General features: G+C 33.7%; 1 protein-coding gene across 5 annotated transcripts in view; it reads left to right on the forward strand.

Annotated features, from left to right (window-relative positions):
- The window catches only part of DDX60 (DExD/H-box helicase 60), a 123,039-nt gene that overhangs the window by 43,882 nt on the left and 59,781 nt on the right, over window positions 1-19,376 (forward strand). For all 5 annotated transcript variants that reach the window (XM_059374208.1, XM_059374209.1, XM_059374205.1 and 2 more), the window contains exons 17-25: window positions 1,137-1,286; window positions 3,884-4,003; window positions 5,166-5,261; window positions 8,211-8,326; window positions 9,219-9,361; window positions 9,448-9,557; window positions 13,857-13,961; window positions 14,537-14,665; window positions 15,723-15,847. In XM_059374208.1, coding sequence (XP_059230191.1) covers window positions 1,137-1,286; window positions 3,884-4,003; window positions 5,166-5,261; window positions 8,211-8,326; window positions 9,219-9,361; window positions 9,448-9,557; window positions 13,857-13,961; window positions 14,537-14,665; window positions 15,723-15,847 — 1,094 coding nt within the window. The remainder of the gene's footprint in view (window positions 1-1,136; window positions 1,287-3,883; window positions 4,004-5,165; window positions 5,262-8,210; window positions 8,327-9,218; window positions 9,362-9,447; window positions 9,558-13,856; window positions 13,962-14,536; window positions 14,666-15,722; window positions 15,848-19,376) is intronic.

The raw sequence follows: 19,376 nt of genomic DNA on the forward strand, positions 1-19,376 counted from the left end.
TGTTTCTGCATAGATTAAACCATATAAAATTGCTAATAAATGAATGTATTTACCTACAAACATGCAATTTCATAGGTTCAGTCTACTAGAATTCAAATTCAGAATATGACTTTATCTTTCTTATATTGATGATAGTGTAAGATCTTTAAAAATTCCTGCCTCCTTTTCAGGAATGGGAGGACCTGTTCCTTACTTTAGTGTAAGACACAAAGCTGCCAAGTGCTCTTTATTAATTTCACACACATTTCAATTATTCTGTGTCCATCTAATTTTGAGATGTGGCCCAGTGTGGACCTACATTAAGAGTGTGCAGACAGTTGTCTTTCTCTGCTTGACTATCATATGATCTCCCTGATATGAGGAAGTGGTGATGCAACATGGGGGCTTAAGTGGGTAGAAGAAGAATCAATGAAACAAGATGGAATTGGGAGGGAGACAAACCATAAGTGACTCTTAATCTCACAAAACAAACTGAGGGTTGCTGGGGGGAGGGAGGTTGGGAGAAGGGGGTGGGATTATGGACATTGGGGAGGGTATGTGCTTTGGTGAGTGCTGTGAAGTGTGTAAACCTGGTGATTCACAGACCTGTACCCCTGGGGATAAAAATATATGTTTATAAAAAAAAATTAAAAAAAAAAAACATAAACTGAAGGGTTGAAGTTTCTTGTGCCCTCCAAAGTAGGTAACTGACATTCTTTTGTATATAAAGAAAAGATAAGTAGTGAAATTATGAAGGATTGATTTTCTTTCTCCTTAGCTATCATTTCACTATTACAAAAATACACACTGGCTACTTCTTAGAACTTAATTTCTCAAAGCCTTTAGGGAAGCACTCTACTGAATCAATGACAAATACTTAGATAAAAAGAAATCTTCTCAGTGACGAGATATTTTATTCAGGCTCATTTTCCATTTTTCACACACAAACTCCCCTCCAGATGCTCAAAAGCATAGCAATCCTGTCTTCTGAGAGAATGTTATGAGTTTTTCAGATTTTCCTGTGTTTCTTCATGCATTTTCAACTCCCCATCATTCCATATGAAATTCAGAAAATTATAATAGAAGTGTATTCATAGATTTGCTTTGGTAACATGCTGTTCATATTATTGATGTGAATGGTTCTCTGAACCCTGCAGCGAGAGCTCCTTGATGTTGTGGATAATAATGAGTCAGCAGTGATTGTCGCCCCAACGTCCTCAGGCAAAACCTATGCTTCCTACTACTGCATGGAGAAGGTGCTGAAGGAGAGCAGTGAAGGGGTGGTCGTGTATGTTGCACCAACAAAGGTAGCCCTCAAGTGACTCGAATTTTCTTTCATTCCTAAACTTTTCTTTTAAAATAATACATGTACTCACACAGTGAATCTATTTCACTTTATATTATTTGTTTATTTTCTAGTTTTATTGATCTATAATTGACATATAACATTGTATTATTTAAGGTGTACCACACATAATTTGATATATGTATATATTGTGAAATAATTGCCACAATAAGTTTAGTTAACATCCATCACCTTATATACTTACAAACTTTTTTCCTTATGATAGGAACTTTTAAGATCTATACTCAGCAACTTTCAAATATGCAATGCAGTATTGTTAACTGTAGTTTCCATGCTGTACATTACATATGTACTACTTATATATTGTAACTGGAAGTTTGCACCTTTTGTCCACCTTCACCCATTTCACCCACTATCTCCAACTCCTACCCCTGGCATCCATCAATTTGTTCTGTTTCTATAACTTTCACTTTATTTTGTGACCTATATTTTCTCCTTCCAGTTTTAGAGGCCAACATAACTCTTTTCTCAGAACCATTGTGAGGAAAAGGTCTGGTCTTGTGGTTTGTCATTCAGCATTATGCTTACTTTGAGAGAAGCACTCACACTTTGCTGGGCAATATTGAGTCACTTAGGAATCTAATATTGGCTTTGCAGGGTTTATGGAATTTCACTGGTTTGCTCTTGGGCATTCGTGACTGGCCTGTTTCTCAAGCCCATTTGTTTTGTCATATTTCTTTTAAATCTATTACTGCTTAATGTTAAATTTAAAAACAAAAAATATGATCTTTGTCATTAAGGAGAAAGTTTGACTTTCAGAAAGTGTAAGTTTGCATATCCTCACTCATAACCCTTGTAAAGTGATTACTCTTAGAAAAGGCACATTGAGTTTAAATAACTTTAATTCTATAGATTAAAATGAATTCAGACTCCATTTAAGCTTCTAGGAAAAATTTAGTGAATTGTGGTCAGCCTTAGAATCAGATTGATCAATATGATTAGTTGAAATGAGCACTCTATTTTTTATTGTAGCTTTTTTTTTTGTTTTTCATGGCTTAATAAGTGCTCATTACTGGAAATTAGTAATATATATAAAAAATTAACCTAGCTAGAAGTAGAATTTTAGTAACAACATGGTTACTTTTTGCCAAATTACTCTTTTAAAAGTTCAAATCCATTTTTATTCCCACTGACAGATATGGCACTGTGTATTCTCTTATCTTCTCTAACATTTCTATTATTATTAAAATGTTTTGCCTTACTCACAGGTGAAAACTGCTATCTCATATTTAAATTTGCTTTTCTGTGATCACTAGTCATTTGGGTATCTTTATGTGATTTTGGGCACTGACATTTTTTTATTCATGAACTACTTATAGATGCATTTGCCCGTTTGTCTTTTACTTTGGGGGAATTGAGATTGGCTTTTCATTCATTTGTTTTGTATACTAAGTACATTGCTCTTTGTGTATCATAGCATATACTTTTATTGGTTATTTTGTCTTTTTACTATGTTGAGTCATATTAATGACAATGTTTTGTTACTAACTTTGTGTACTTAGGTCTTTCAGTATTTTCATTTAATGTTTCCGTGTGTGCTCAGATATGTGAAAATGTTCACTTTTTAGTGTCTTTATGCTTATGTTTTAAATTTATGTTTTATGGGGTTTTTTTAAGATTTTATTTATTTATTTGACAGACAGAGATCACAAGTAGGCAGAGAGGCAGGCAGAGAGAGAGAGAGAGAAGCAGGCTCCCCGCTGAGCAGAGAGCCCGATGTGGAACTTGATCCCAAGACCCTGAGATCATGACCTGAGCTGAAGGCAGAGACTTAACCCCCTGAGTGCCCCTAAAATTTATGTTTTAATCTGTGTTACTTTTGAGGGGGGCATAAAGTATAAAATAGATGTTTATAGATTCCACATACTCAGATTCCACTAGTCACCTGATCCTAAGTATTCATGTATATGTTCAAACTTCAGATGTCTGAAGGTAGTTCCCAAATAGGAGAACCACATATCTATCTGACAATCCTTCACTTGGTCTTTCTTCTATAGTAGACTCACAGCTTCTTTCTAAGCCTTGGTCACACAGGTGTTCAGCTATTTTTTTCTGATATATGAGCAACATTTCCTGTTTTTTTCCTTCTGATTAAGCCAAATTTCCCCCCATTTTACTTTAAGTTTAAGTTTATCAATGTGGTTCACATGCTTAGTCAAATATTTCAAAGAGAGCATGTTAGTGTATTTAGAGTAGATGGGCATAAGAAAGGTTCTGTTAAGCTTTCTGACATTTTTTTTTAAGATTTTTAAAAAATTTTATTTGAGAGAGAGAGAGAGTGAAAGAGAGCGTGAGAGGGGAGAAGATCAGAGGGAGAAGAAGACTCCCCATGGAGCAGGGAGCCTGATGCAGGACTCAATTCCGCGTGTCCGGGATCATGACCTGAGCCGAAGGCAGTTGCTCAACCAGCTGAGCCACCCAGGCACCCCAAGCTCTCTGACTTTTAACTGTACATATTTTTAGACAGTTCCTGTCATTCTCTGAGGTTTCATCTGTGCTTTATTATGTGATTATTGAATTTCTTCCCTTGTCAATCAGGCTCTTGTTAATCAAGTGGCAGCAACTGTTCAGAATCGTTTCACCAAAAATCTGCCAAATGGTGAAGCTCTGTGTGGTGTTTTTACAAGGGATTATCGTCACGATGCCCTAAACTGTCAGGTAGGTTATATTAATTAATGCATTTGTTATCAAATTATATAATAGTACTAATATATTTCTCTTTAACAAAATTCAGCATCTTCACAAAGCCTCATGGAAATGATTTTTTGAATTTGCAAAAGATGAAATGGCTTTACAGAAAATTTAATATTGTTATATTCCAAAGAGTTGAGAAATAGCAGTCATCTTTCTCTAAGAACACTTAGGTTTGAACTTCAGATTTCAGTTATAGTTTAGTACATTATCTTGGTTTATAAATGGATTAAAAATGATCTGAAGAACCTAATGCTATAAAAAATTAATAAAAAATCTCTAATCAGAAAGACTTTTTCTTGGTAATCAGGATATTCTCACTTTTCTTGATGAGTAATATACTCATAATTTAAAAAACGTAAGTAAGCCATAGATAGTTTTCCTCCTTAACAAATTCATAAATACATAATTAAGACTGAACAAAAAGTGAAAAGATGATTATAGTACATAATATAGTATATAGTATATAGTATAGTATATAGTATATAGTATAACACATGAAGATGTGTTACCCAGATTGCCTTTCAAGGATGGACTTGCTGCCCAGATGTTGGGAGAGTGGTCAAGACAAATGCTAGCTGTCAGTTCCTCTAGTTCTGCCTCCACAGTCCCTGTCCTGTGGTTGAGCTAGGCAGGGGTATAAATTCTGGGACATTTTGGCCTCATGTGGAATAGCTCTGACAGCCAGTATTCGCTCCAGAATTCTGTACCAGGTTCACCAAGGTTTCATCAGGCCTGTTTTGAAGTATAACTTCTCCCTCAGCCCAATTCTTCTTCTCCCAATATCCATAGTTGTTGATCCTCTATAGACATTTTTAAACAAAACTATCTCAGGGTCAGATTGAAGAAATAAACCTGCGATGATTAACTCCATTTGTATTATTTTGCTTATAAATAAGAATTTAAACAGCAAATATGATATTTTACCACTTTGACTCATAAGAATTATAGTTTTATAAGGTTCAACCTAATATATCACAATTTTAATGAAATATTCTCAGAAGTGATATTATATCATAATTATTAGCAGGTATACTCAGGAGTTTTAACTCTATTTTTCATATTCTTATAACAAAGTCTGCACATAGTAAAGTACTCAAAATTTTTGTTTATACAATGTTATTTTTAGGTACTTATTACAGTTCCTGTCTGCTTTGAAATTCTGCTATTAGCTCCTCATCGCCAAACGTGGGTGAAAAGGATCAGATATGTTATATTCGATGAGGTAGGTTTGGTATTGTTTCTCTAGGTTGATTTCCTAGTGTACATAAGTGCTATAATGAAGATATTTGGTACTTTAAGACATTTATCCTTTTGTATAGAGTTCAGGTTGTGGGGGCTACTTCCTTCTGAATGGTTTCCTCAGTGAATCATGCTGTCTTTTGGCTGCATTTTGCTGTTGTGACTCAATAGGGGATGTTGGTATATGCTGCAGAGGTCTGTGTAACAAGGCAGAATTAACCACCATGACATAAGTTTTCCTGGTAGAGATTTCAAAATCCAGTTTTGACTTCTAGAGCAAAGCATTTTGGTCTCTAACAATGATAGCAGTTATGTGAATTATTTTGTCAGTCATCAAACACAACAGAAAACAAATGGCCAGTCAAAACACAACAGAGAGTTTTCGAAAAGTGTATGTTAGGGAAACTATAAAGGTTAGTGTGGTATTCAGAGCTAGTAACTTACCCCTATGCTTAAAGGGACAAGACAAAGAAGCAGTTACTGATACGCAGAAGGAGATTGATTGAGGTAGCTGTATTGTGAGTATTTATCTTATTTGAGGGGCATAGCTAATTCAAGATAACCTTTCAGGAAGGGAGCCAATGAAATAAAGATGTCATTTTCCTTCCTGCTCTTGATCCCTTGCCAAGGCTCTCCATTGGCCAAGTCCAAGGGAGAAAGAGAGCATTGGAGTCTTTGAAGTGAAGCCAGAGAGACCAGGATGGAAAATAATGGAAATTATAGAGACAAATGGAAGATATTTATAGCATTTTTACAGTATTTATAAATGTTATAAAATTTTATAGCATTTATAAATATTTATAATATTTTATCCTTATATATTCTATTTTGTATTTTTATAAATATATATTATATATATATATACTTAAAATATATTTATATAATATAGAATACATGTTTAATATATTATATATTAAATATATAAATATATATTTATTAAATATTATATGCTGTTTATTAAATATGTTTATTATAGTCATATATTTTATTTGTGTATATATATATTTTACTTACATATGTTATAATATCTAATTTATATATAGCATATATTTATATAATATATAATCATGTATTATATTTATATATTTATATAATACATATAAAATATATATTTATTAAATTCATTCATATTCATATTCAATATTCATATTGTATTCATTTACATATAGCATATGTTTTATATATATTTATATGCTTAAAATATAATTTATATGTAATATATAAAATATACATATTTATATATTTTATTTATTTAATATTTATATTAAATGATAAATATTAAATAGATATTAAATAAATATGTATTAAATATTTATAACATTTTATCCTTATATTTTATTAAGGATATTTATTGAAAGATACTTAAAATATTATAAAAGGATATATTCCTTTGCTCCAAGGAATTTCAGCCTGAAGTGGAAGAAGATGATAAACTTGTATTTAACTTAACTATTCTTGTTGTAAACTTGGAGCTACTAAGTAGGCTATATGTTTTATTTGTTTGATACTGATTTTTTGGTGCTTATTTTTAGTTACTCTGTATATATTGCATCTTGAAGGCTTTGAATATTTCTGTTCAAAATAAAAATTCAACAATTCTCTGTAATCAAGAACTTCAGTTGTACTCTAATTTCAAAACTCTGAAATGGTATGGCGTTCCCCTACCTCATATAAGTTTTACCTTATATAAAACTTCCCCAGTTTTATATAAGGTAAAGCTGAAAGGTTTTGAAGGCTAATGCCAATTCTGGCAGGGTCAGAGGGAAGTACTATCTGCTTTTACAAAGCGTTCAGCAGAGTTGTATATTATCTAACCAGGCAAAACCAAATGGGCAGTGGGAAAAAAAAAAAACAACTTTTAATCTCTGTCTCAGGTGGTACTTTCCCGCTAATTGCCAGGCTTCATAATTTAATCTGTTTAAAGAAGACTACCTTTGAGAATCTTCTCTGAATTGAGTTTAGTTTGCCTATTTGATTAAAAGACATTCATTCATTAATTCAGCAAATATTTAAGGGGTTCCCCTCCCATGCCAGGCACTGTTGGTGTTGGGAATGCACAGGTTCTAGAGTCACAGAGTAATTGAAGAAAAGAGAATTAAACAAGTAAGCACACAAACAAGTACACATGTGACTATGCCAAGCCCATATTGTTACATACTGTAAAGGGAAAGAACACTCTGGCATGACTGATAATGGGAGGAAGGCCATAGGAGAGCAACTCTGGAGTGGCAGTCAGCAAAGTCCTTCTAATGATATGCCATTAGCCTGAACTGTGCAAGCTGAAAAGAGGGGTAACAGCATGTTAAGCAGGAGGAATGATACATGTAAAAGCTCTGAGGTAGGAAAGGTATGTTCAAGGAACAACAGAAAGTCTAGTATGTCCTAAACAGAGGGGGAGCAGGATGGGACAGAATGACTTAGTAACGAAGCTAGAGAGGCAAGAGGGGGACAAATTAAGTATAATGTACACCCTGTTAAGGAGTTAACATTCTGTTCCATTTGCAAAGGAAGATATTGAAGAAATTTAATTAGGGACATGGACTGATCTAATTTGTCTTTAAGACATTTCGTTTTGGCTGTGATAGAAGAATTAGGGGACATCGAGGAAAACTAGGTGGTAGTCAGGAGGATGTTGTAGTGGTGCAGCTGAGATATGATGGTGGCTTGGGTGACAGTACACATTGGAGAGAAATGCATAGATTTGAAAGAAATTTTTGAAAGTAAGAGAAATAGGAATTATTGATGGATTGGTCATGGGGATTGAAGAAAATTCGTGTCAAGATTTTCTCTTACCTGATTTGTGGATATTTATATAAACTTGGCATTGTCAATAGAAGGAACATGAAACTATATATGGTGATTTGAGCTTCTGTGTCTTATTTTCATTTGCTATTTTAAAATCAGCTTTTTAAAGGAGAATTTTTTTTAATAGGTCCATTGTCTTGGTGGAGAAATTGGAGCAGAAGTCTGGGAGCATCTCCTTGTCATGATCCGATGCCCTTTTCTGGCTCTTTCAGCTACCATAAGTAATCCTCAGCATCTCACTGAGTAGGTATTATGTTCCAATTTGGATAAATGCATTTCAGTTTTAAATTTTATACTTTCTATATAGGTTCTGGAGACTTTCCTAACTTTCTGGTGAGTTTATTAACTTATCTCTGGCTGTACAAGCAACAGAGCAGCTACCACACTTCTTGGCAGGTGCTGAGAAAGGCCACACTCAGTAATGGAAAATCAAGGACTGTCCCAGCCAGATCTGCTGTTGAGTAAAAAATTTCTTCATATGTCAAAAAAAGTCCACCAGCAGTGATAGATTTATGTTCCTTTTTCTTCTGTCCTTTAGCAAGAAAGAAAAAATGAAATAGTATAATGACATTCCCTGACACAGACCTTGAGATTTTTTCTGTTGTCCCACTTTGTAGATGTTTAGAAAGATAGCAAAACCTTACTAATTGAAAAGCCCATTTCATTTTGGGCTAGATTTTTGCCTCATTGCTATAACAATTAGAGCAAAGGCTACTGTCTGTCATACACTATTCTAAGTGTTTTGCAAATAGCAAATTATTAATATTAATAATTAGTATTTCAGTAATACTAATTTAATAATTGATATTGATAATTAACATTAATAATTTACTAATACTCAACAACCCTTATGATTTACTATTTCCATTACTACTATTGATTTGTATTTCTACTACTATTATTATTTCCATTTTTATGGAATGTAGAATGTGGAAAATGAACTACAAACAATGTAAGTGATTCAACCAAGAGCATCAGACAACAATAAGGAGGCTGGAATTCAGTCTCAGGTAGTCTGCCTCTAAGGCCTATTCCTTTAATTATAATTTTTAAGGCATCTTTATTTAAAATATTTAATGTCACAAGAAGTAGCATTATATTGCTGTTTGCATAATATGTAAATTTATTTTTTAAGGTGGCTACAATCAGTAAAACACTACTGGAAACAAGAAGACAATACAATGAGAAAAAATACTGCTTTGAAAAAAAATGCTGTTTGTTGTGCCAATTCTCCCAAAGATTACTTCCAAATAAAGGAATCATATAAAGTTAGACTTGGTATGTTTGGAATTTTTCTTTTACTTCAAAATCATTGCAGTCCTTATGTATCCACTGATTTGGAAATTCTTCCTCTTCATTGTTAGTGCTCTACGGTGAGAGATACAATGATTTAGAGAAGTATATATGTTCAATAAAACATCATGACATCTGTTTTGATCATTTTCACCCATGTGCTGCACTAACAACAGACCATGTAAGTAATACTTTAGCCATATTTGTCCTGACTAATATAAATTAGTTGTATATATGTTAAAATTGAAAAGCTGCCTAGTTGATTCTTAGGAGAACTGTAGAATAGATACTTTGTAACAGATATTTAACGTTAGTTTTATTTTTTATTTAGTTTATTGAATATAGTTGACATGTAAGTATAAATGTACGGTGTATAACATGTTAATTGATATATTTATATATTGTAAAATAATTGTGATAACAATATTAGCACTTCTATCACATTATATAATTATACTACAATATTATTGTCCATATTTATTATACTGTGTATTAAATCTCTATGTTGTGTTTACTCTTGGCAAATTTGTGCCTTTAAACAACTGATCTTAACTCCCCTACCTCACATCCCCTGGTAACTATCATTTTACTGTGTTTTTTATGAGTTTGACTTTTTTAGATTCCATGTATAAGTGATATTATGCTGACACTTGTATTTCTCTGTCTGACTAATCTCTGTATAACTTAGCATAGTGTGCTTGGTACATTTATGTTGTTTCAAATGGCAGAATATCATCCTTTCTCAGGGTTGAAGAATATTTTTAACATCGGTTTTTTAAAAGTAACAAAAATAACTTTGTAGTCTTCAATGAACCCTCAGTGATGTTTGGATCCACAAGGCTTAGAAATGACTAAAAATTTTAGTCATTTTATTGGACTGAAGTTTTTTAAGTTAATTTATTTATTCCTGGATATTATCTTTGCCCATTGTCCTTCTCAGTACCCATGTGTCTCTGTCCACCTTTGTGACACCAACCCTTAGTGCACAACTATATGTGGAAAGCTCCTAGAACATGTGAGAATCTGATCACTGTCAGTTAGGTTAAATAAGGAAAAGACATTTCACTAATGCAACAATTATAACATGATTATTTGGTAGTGAATCAATACAGTGGAGGTCTTAAGATATTATTTGGAGCATCGAGGTATCTGTGGGGGAAGACTTCTTAATTTTCCAGGCATAATTCTCTTCCTTTCTCATACTATTCTTAGGAATAACCCATTCAAGCTCTCATTGCCTCTCAAAGTGATAATTAGTCATTATTTACCTTCCTTTCAAAACCTAGCAAGTAGAATATATTCTAAATTTTGTTGTCAGGTAAAACTCCTAACACATATTTATGATCTTGCTAAGTTTAATGGCTTTCCTTTGGAAGTGATTAAATCCATAGCTCCTTGGCTTGGCTTCCTAGGTCTTCTCTAACCTGGCCCCAAAACCTGATGTATCTTATGTGGATGACCTCATGATTTATATTGCTCCTGACTCCACCAACAGATGCCAAATGCCAGTTGTTCAGATCCTGTTTATCTTTTTTTTTTTTTTTTTAAATATTTTATTTATTTATTTGACAGAGATAACAGGTAGGCAGAGAGGCAGGCAGAGAGAGAGAGAGAGGAGGAAGCTGGATCCCTGTTGAGCAGAGAGCCCAATGCAGGGCTCGATCCCAGGATCCTGGGATTATGACCTGAACCAAAGGCAGAGGCTTTAACCCACTGAGCCACCCAGGTGCCCCCAGATCCTCTTTATCTTGTATGACTCTTTTTTTTTTTTTTTTTAAAGATTTTATTTATTTGACTCAGATAGAAAGATTACAAGTAGGCAGAGAGGCAGGAAGAGAGAGGGGGAAAGCAGGCTCCCCGAGGAGCAGAGAGCCCGATGTGGGGCTTGATCCCAGGACTCTGGGGTTATGACCCAAGCCGAAGGCAGAGGCTTAACCCACTGAGCCACACAGGCGCCCTTGTATGAATCTTCTAATGTGAAACATCTTCAGAGTCCTTCTGTGACTTTGTTAGCTGGATGTAATCTCTCCATAGCACCTTGTCTGTATTTCTTATATGACACCAGTCATGATCAGCTTACTGCTAAAGTTGTTGATATACATGTCTCCTTTATCTTACTAGAATAACTCCTTGAAGACAAAATTTTATGTCCTTATGAGTTCCTAAAAACTGTGTATATAAAAGATGCTTAATAAATATATGTTAAGTAAAGACAGCCAACTTAAACTGATCATTTTCTTTATTTCTAAGAATTTTATGTATTTTATCTCTTTAAATGATCACAACAGTTTTAGGATGGATGTGTTGTTGATACTCCCATTTTACAAATGAGAACAGTGAGGCATAGAGAATTTAACTAACTCATTATTGCACCAAAACTAAGTGGTGGGGCCAGGATGCAACCAAGACCGACTTCAGAGTTTGCCCTATCATCACAGGTTTCTGAATGATCTATTAACAAATACCTGAATGAGTGAATGAATGGGAATCACGTTATAGCCTTTGGGCTATGATGCAATGGCTTCTAAAAGCAACCAAATGAATCCTAATCATGGTAATTTTTTAAAAATTTAATTTCTTTTCAGTGTAACAGAATTCATTGTTTATGCACCACACCCAGTGCTCCATGCACTCTGTGCCCTCTTTAATACCCACCACCTGATACCCCGACCTCCCACTCCCCGCCCCTTTAAAACCCTCAGATTGTTTTTCAGAGTCCATAGTCTCTCATGGTGCATCTCACCCTCCAATTTCCCTCAACTCCCTTCTCCTCTCCATCTCCCCATGTCATCATGGCAATTTTCTAATAAGATTTTATTTCAGAAGTTTCTCTTTGTGTGGCAATGGCCCAATCCAAACCCTAAATAAAACTAAAATATTGACAAAATCCCTGTAACCTCACACTTTAGATTTAGAATATGGATGAAAACCCACACATAAATAAGTCTTCTTTTTCTGTCTCTTTCTGTCTCCTTTCTTTCCCCACTGTCACCTGACAATTCTAAAACAGCATAGAATTTAAAAAATTATTTATTTTGTGGAGGATGGTTCTAGGCCGGTTATCTTTAAGTAGCAATAGGTGCAGTGATTTGGAGCACCTAGCAAGATTGGCATTTTGGTCCAAGTGCCTTTCCTCCCTTTTCACTAGCTATTAATAGAGTCACTGGAAAGCAACAGAATTGCTACAGTATGCTCTAACCCCATATGACTTCTGCAAGGGTCACACTGTTGTATGAGTCTTCTTAAGACTTCTGGACTTTTGCAGAAGGAATGCAGGATAAACCCAAAGGGCATTGTTAAATGTGTTTTGATAGCTGTGTGCGTAGCATGTGTTTATATAGTGTGTTTCTTAAAGTAGCAGCAATACAAAACAAGCAGACCTTCCCAAATGAGTAAACTATTCCTGATGTTGTATAGTATACTTCAGATTAATATGAAAGAACTCAGTGGCACAAAAAAGCATAATAGATTATTGTAACCTAAAGAGAAGAACCATCCACCCCGACTGTTGCCCCTCAGCTTAGTCACAGAAATAATTTGAGAAGAGAAGGGGTGAAACAGGATGAGTAGGGTGGCCTTAATCCAACTGAGGTGAAGGACTGCCCTTCAATCATATGAGGCCTATTTCTGGAAAAAGAAAAAAGAAAAGAGAAAAAACAGATCTTGGCCTTTGCGACCCATTACCATGCCACAGAGGAGTAGCTGCTCAGTCCTGGAGAGCTGTCTGCCCCAGGAAGTCGTGGAAGGAACTGTTGCCTCTTTCTGCTCAGTACAGATCAATTCTTACCATTGCTTGGGGCCTTAGGGACAATATGGTTTGCAAAATAGCATCATGATATAATACTATTGTGTTTACAAATGTAGGCTGGTACAAATTTATGACCTTTTATTTCTCTTCCTTCTCAATGTAGACTAGCTCAGGTTTTGCCCATTCATTAGTTACTAGGTAGTGGAGAACAACTGAATTGAATTCCCAGCTTTTAGCCATAGAATTATTAAACTGATTTTAAAAATTAAGACTTGTAAGTTGATCATTGACAATCGAGACATCAACTGTCAGATATTTCACTGGACTTGTTACATACATTATCTAACTTGATTCTTGCAACAAATCTATGGCACGGGCAGAATTGTCCATTTTAGAAACTGAGAAGCTCGGGCTTGTATAAAAGACTAAGTAACAGACTTAAGAAATCACAATCATTTCAGTGACAGAAATAAGATTTATATTTAAAAAATTGTGATAACTTTTGGATTTATCTTACATATATGTTTTTTAGTTAGGCAAAATAATATACCACTTTCAAGTAGTATTAACAAGAGAACACAATGCTTACATTCTAAAAATAACATAATCAGTTACTATGTTGGCATAATGCAGCCTCATGTTCAGGGATTTTACACATGTTCACAGGGCAAAGGACAGAATATAAGACAAAATGAAAGAATATTAAAATTTTTAATTTTATTTTAAATGTAGATTGAAAAGTATGGATTTCCTTCTGATCTTACCCTTTCCCCTCGAGAAACCATCCAGCTCTATGATAGCATGTTTCAATTCTGGGAAAGCTGGCCCAGGGCCCAGGTAAGTAATAATTACATATTTGATTTGAATTAATTTTATTACAGTGGATGGTAACACAGATGTTCAGAAAGATAAATTCTAACCCTTTCTGTTCATGTGCATCTAATCTTTTAAAATTATAGATAGTTTCCAAAACAAAATCATCCCTCTTGAGACGTTCTTCTTGCTAACATATTGTGTTTTGCTTTAATGTATGTAATGCCATTGAATTCCAGAAGATATTTCTTCTTTCAGTTTCTGGGATATTTTTGATATTTTAGTCTCCTTTTACATCTTGGATTCATACTCCTTCATTTGCTCATTGTACTTCCCTTTTCCCTTTATACCCTAATTGCAGTCTGTTTTCATCTTCTATGTGGTTGTGCTCTGCATTGTTTCTTTGAAGAGAACTCTTCAAAATATTCCTATTCCATCCTATTAGGTTTATATATTGGAAACTTTGAGGGGCTAAAAAGACATTCTATAGTCTGTACTCACAAGAAGTTTATAATTCTGTTAAATGAAATACATAATTGAGAAACATCTTTGGATTATTTTGCATAATTTTATTTAATTTTGTACTGTTTCTTTTCAAGGAATTTGATCCAGAAAAATTCATTCATTTTAAAAATAAAATAGTCATTAAAAAGTTGGATGCTAGAAAATATGAAGAGAGCTTAAAGGCCGAATTAACAAGCTGGATCAAAAATGGCCACGCTGAGGAGGTAATAATAATAATATTATTATTATTATTACTATTATTTTAGTCTTCAATGTTCATTTTACGACTCTTGGCAGAACTGAAGTCTAATGATTCTGAGGTAGAATAGAAAGAGGAAAAGGACATTTCTTTTTGTTTAATCCTCTGTGCTTTCTAAAACACATCCCAGAAGCCACGGGTTCCTGTTCAGTGTAACAATAGGACAAGAACAGCAGTGTCACTATCCACAGTCAGTGTTTTTGATACGGTGGCAGCAGAAAGATTGAAATCATAGTAACAGTAGCTCAAAAGAAGCCTTTATACATTTCATCATTTTTGTCTTGGGATTTTTTTTCTTTTATGATCTTTATTTCAATTTGTATAAACTAATTGTGTATTAAAATGTTCACCTGGGGTCATGTAAGTTTTCATATTTATATTAAGTAAGTTGATGGTCTTTATATTTTGAAGTTTGTTTTATTATCATACATCAAGGTTTCTCATTTTTGGTGAGTGATTTATATTAGACTTTTCCCATTTGAGTTTTTGAGTTTTGAGTTTTTCCCATTTGAGGAGGGGGAGGGGGAGGGGGAGGAGGGGGAGGAGGTAATTTTAACTCAGGTAATCTCCTCCCACTCAGAAACATAATTAATTTATATTTTCTTCCATTTATTTTGTCATTTAAAAATTTTCAAAAGGCATTTAAAAGTGGTTTTCATACAAGATATGGAGAGAAACGGATTTACCCCACCTTCTGTGGTAGTGGTACCAGCATCATTTGCTAACAACCTCTTTCTGACTGACTTTTGTTGTCTTACATAATTGCATGTTAAATTGCATATATGTATGCATGTATATATGTATTAGTCTTTTTGTTGTTGTTCTTTGGTGTATTGATTTGTGTATTTCTTTGATGGTTCTTTATAAAATGTTATATTTTCATAAGTATTTTATTATATTTTATTTTAAAGAAGCACAGAAATAGAGATTAGACAACTATGAAAATATTTTATTCAGAAGTAATAATTCCTTTTTTTATTGTGCAGAATTTAAAACTAATACTTTTTTATTCATTGCTACAGGCAAAAATGGTTCTGAGGAATCTTAGTCCTGATTCAGTTTTTAGTTCAGAAAACATGATAACAATGTTTCCACTTCTCGTTGAAAAGCTAAGGAAAATGGAAAAGTTACCAGCATTATTTTTTTTGTAAGTCATTTAATTTAATTAATTTTTGTTTGTAATTTGTATCAGGCTTATTCTTTTAAGTTGAGGAAAATTACACAAACTTTACTGTTGTAAATTAGGTACTCATAACTATTTTTGGTGCTCACTTGTTATCAGAATGCATATATAAAAAACAGAACTTTTTAGTTTAGAAAATATTTAGTTTTTTTCTTTTAATTATTTATTTGACAGAGACAGACACAGCAAGAGAGGGAACAGAAGCAGAGGGAGTGGGAGAGGGAGAAGCAGGCTTCCTGTCCAGCAGGCTCCCATTAGGGAGCCTGATGGGGGGCTTGATCCCAGGACCCTGGGATCATGACCTGAGTGGAAGGCAGAGTCTTAACAACTGAAACACCAAAGTACCCCCCCCCCCAAAATATTTAGTTCTTAAAAATACCAGTTCTTAAAAAAATATTTTTACTTGTGCTATTACAAATTACCATCTTTGAATAGTCTCCTACTCCATTTTTTATCTTTTTAATGTAAACTATTATATTTATTTAAGTCTTATAAATTTCCAGTAAATATCGAGGTATTTTGCAAAATAAATTGAATGTTTACACACATAAAATTAAAGTATCCTTATGACATACTAGCATGTTTATTGGTGTGGCATTTTATTGTTTTTAATTTTGTGCACCTGAGATATTCCTGAAAGCCTAACTACAATACAGAAATCCAAAAATAACTATTTATTTTTCATGCACACATACATACTTAAAACATTGAAGAAGTAAAATATTTTCACCCTATGTGTGAAGGAAGTCAAGAGTTAAAGTTCCAGGTAAAAAATAGATAAGTCATGGGAATGTAAGGTACAACATAGATAATCTAGTTAATAATGGTGTATTTTATATTTGAAGGTTGCTAAGAGATTAGTTCTTAAAAGTTCTTGTCGCCAGAAAACAAATTCTGTAGCTGTGTGTAGTAATATGTTAATTAGACTGATTGTTGGGATCATTTCTATAACATATGCAAATATTGAATCATTATATTATATACCTGAAATTAATATAATATTGTGTGTTAATTTTACTGCAGTTTAAAAAAAAAGGGCAGAGTACGACAGAATATATAGCATTTTGTGTACCTATAAAAGCTGCTTTGGAAACTACTTAGGAGCACAATCACTATATTTTGTGGTATGGGCAAGCTAATGAGATAAATGGAACATGACTATTTTTCTAACGCAGTTTCTTAACTTATGTCCCTTTAGTAGTTCATAAGGTTTCCATTTTGACCTGTCATCACAAGCTTGTGAGATTGGTTTTTGTAAATGTTATTATTCTGATTGTGTAAATTCATTTCTTGCTACTTTTGTAATTTACATTACTCTGATCAGTATTAAAGTTGAGCATTTCTTTCAAGTAAGTAGTCTTTTAATGTTTTCCTCATGTGCTATTCAAATAACTTTTTTTTGGGTTTCACAGCTTTGTTTTGTTTTGTTTTTGTTGTTGTTTTTCAAACAACAACATAATTCTTTGTCAGTTATCAATTTGGCAGTTATCTTCTCTGAGTCTAGCACCTGTCCTTTAACTTTGTCTACGCTATCTTTTGTTAAACTGTTATGTTTAATTTTGATGCATTAAAATTCATCAACGCTTAAAAAATGGAAAATGTTTCACAAAAGCCTCATAGATTTAGTTTTCTTGAGGAATTGAATCTTGGCATGTCTATGAAATTTTGGGCTCTCTGCAGAACATACTATGAAAATCCTTGGTCTTACACAGTTTGATTTAATCCTAAGTAACCCTACATCATCAATAAATTGCGATTTTTTAGGGCTCAATCTGTACATCTGAGAACGTATCAAGTAATAGTCATCCCTGTCAAACTTCTCCAGTTTGGTGTCTAGAAAGAAATGTGTGGAGCACGTTTAATGTTTAGTGATGGCATTAGTGTGTGCTTAAGAACACACATTTCATGGTCAGTCCCAAGTTTGTGTCCTACTTCTGCTCTCAATTAGTATGGCACTTCTAGACAGCTACTTCATGGCTTTGAGCCTTAGTTTCCTTATTTGCAAAATGAGGTGATAAAAATAGTAATGTGTAGGGTTGGGGTGAAAATTAAATACAAATGAATTATGAAAACCCTTAGTACAGTATGATAAAATGAAATCGATGGAAGTCCAATTTTGATAACATTCATTCTAAATAGGGTATCAGAGAGATTTAAGAGGAAAAATTGTTTCCAAGTGATCTAGTGATCTAGATTTTAAAAATTGAAGTATGTTGATGAAAATGATGCCATTTCATGCAGAGTGTACATCTAAATGAAGTAAATCACATTAAAATAAAAAAAAGAAGCAACATGAAAGAAGCCCATGTTCTTAGTCATGAAATCACTAAGAACATGGGCTCAGAGGCCAGACTCTGTCACATTCAAGGTGTGGAATCCTGGGCAGATCACTTAATCTCTTTATATATCCATTTTCTCATCTATGGAATAGGGATAATAATAGTGCTTTCCTCATAGGGTGATTGTGAGAACAAAATGGGTTAATATATTTATGATACTTAGAGTAATACCTGAAGATAACATGTTTAAGTGTTTATTAACTTTATTATTTTATTGTCTACTATATAAAATTTCTTGCCATGTGACATAGACTGCCATTTATTTAAACCTCACTTCACCAGGATACCAACATTTTTTACTCCTTATCTGGTCTCTGGAAAGAAGTAGTCATAATCCAAAAAGTTAGGGCAAGAGCCCAACATTGTCTCCATTCCTGCCTAAGAGCAAAATTTTTACTATATGATCTCACTTATATATAAGATCTAAAAAAGCTAAACTCATGGAAACAGAGAGTAGATTGATGGTAACCAGGGTCTCAGGGTCTCATATAATGTATAGCACGGTGACTATAGCTAACAATACTGCATTGTTAAAAGAGTAGATCTTAAATCTTTTCAGACTAACACACAAAAGGCAACCACAGGAGGTGATGGATGTATTAACTAATTTTTTTATGGTAATCACTTTGTGATAGGCAGATGTATCAAATCATTACGTTGTACACCTTACACTTACACAATGTTACATGTCAATTATATTTCAATAAAACTTGAAAAAAACAAAGAAGCATTTAAAATTCACAAAAGATTTGTGAAATCTGAACTAACACATATTTATATAATGCTAAGGGTCTTTGATTCTGTTAGGAGGCAGACCTATATATGAGTGGAATTAAATATAAGAGCAACTACAACAATACAAATAAATAAAGACCATAATTCTTTTTTTTTTAAGATTTTATTTATTTATTTGACAGACAGATATCACAAGTAGACAGAGAGACAGGCAGAGAGAGAGAAAGGAGGAAGCAGGCTCCCCACTGAGCAGAGAGCCCTATGTGGGGCTCGATCCCAGGACCCTGAGATCATGACCTGAGCCAAAGGCAGAAACTTAACCCACTGAGCCACCCGGGCGCCTCTCTTTTTTGTTTTTAAACTTCTTTTTCGCGGGGCGCCTGGGTGACTCAGTGGGTTAAAGCCTCTGCCTTTGGCTC

The sequence above is a fragment of the Mustela nigripes genome, chromosome 1 (assembly GCF_022355385.1).
Source record: "Mustela nigripes isolate SB6536 chromosome 1, MUSNIG.SB6536, whole genome shotgun sequence".
NCBI classification, from domain to species: Eukaryota; Metazoa; Chordata; class Mammalia; order Carnivora; family Mustelidae; genus Mustela; species Mustela nigripes.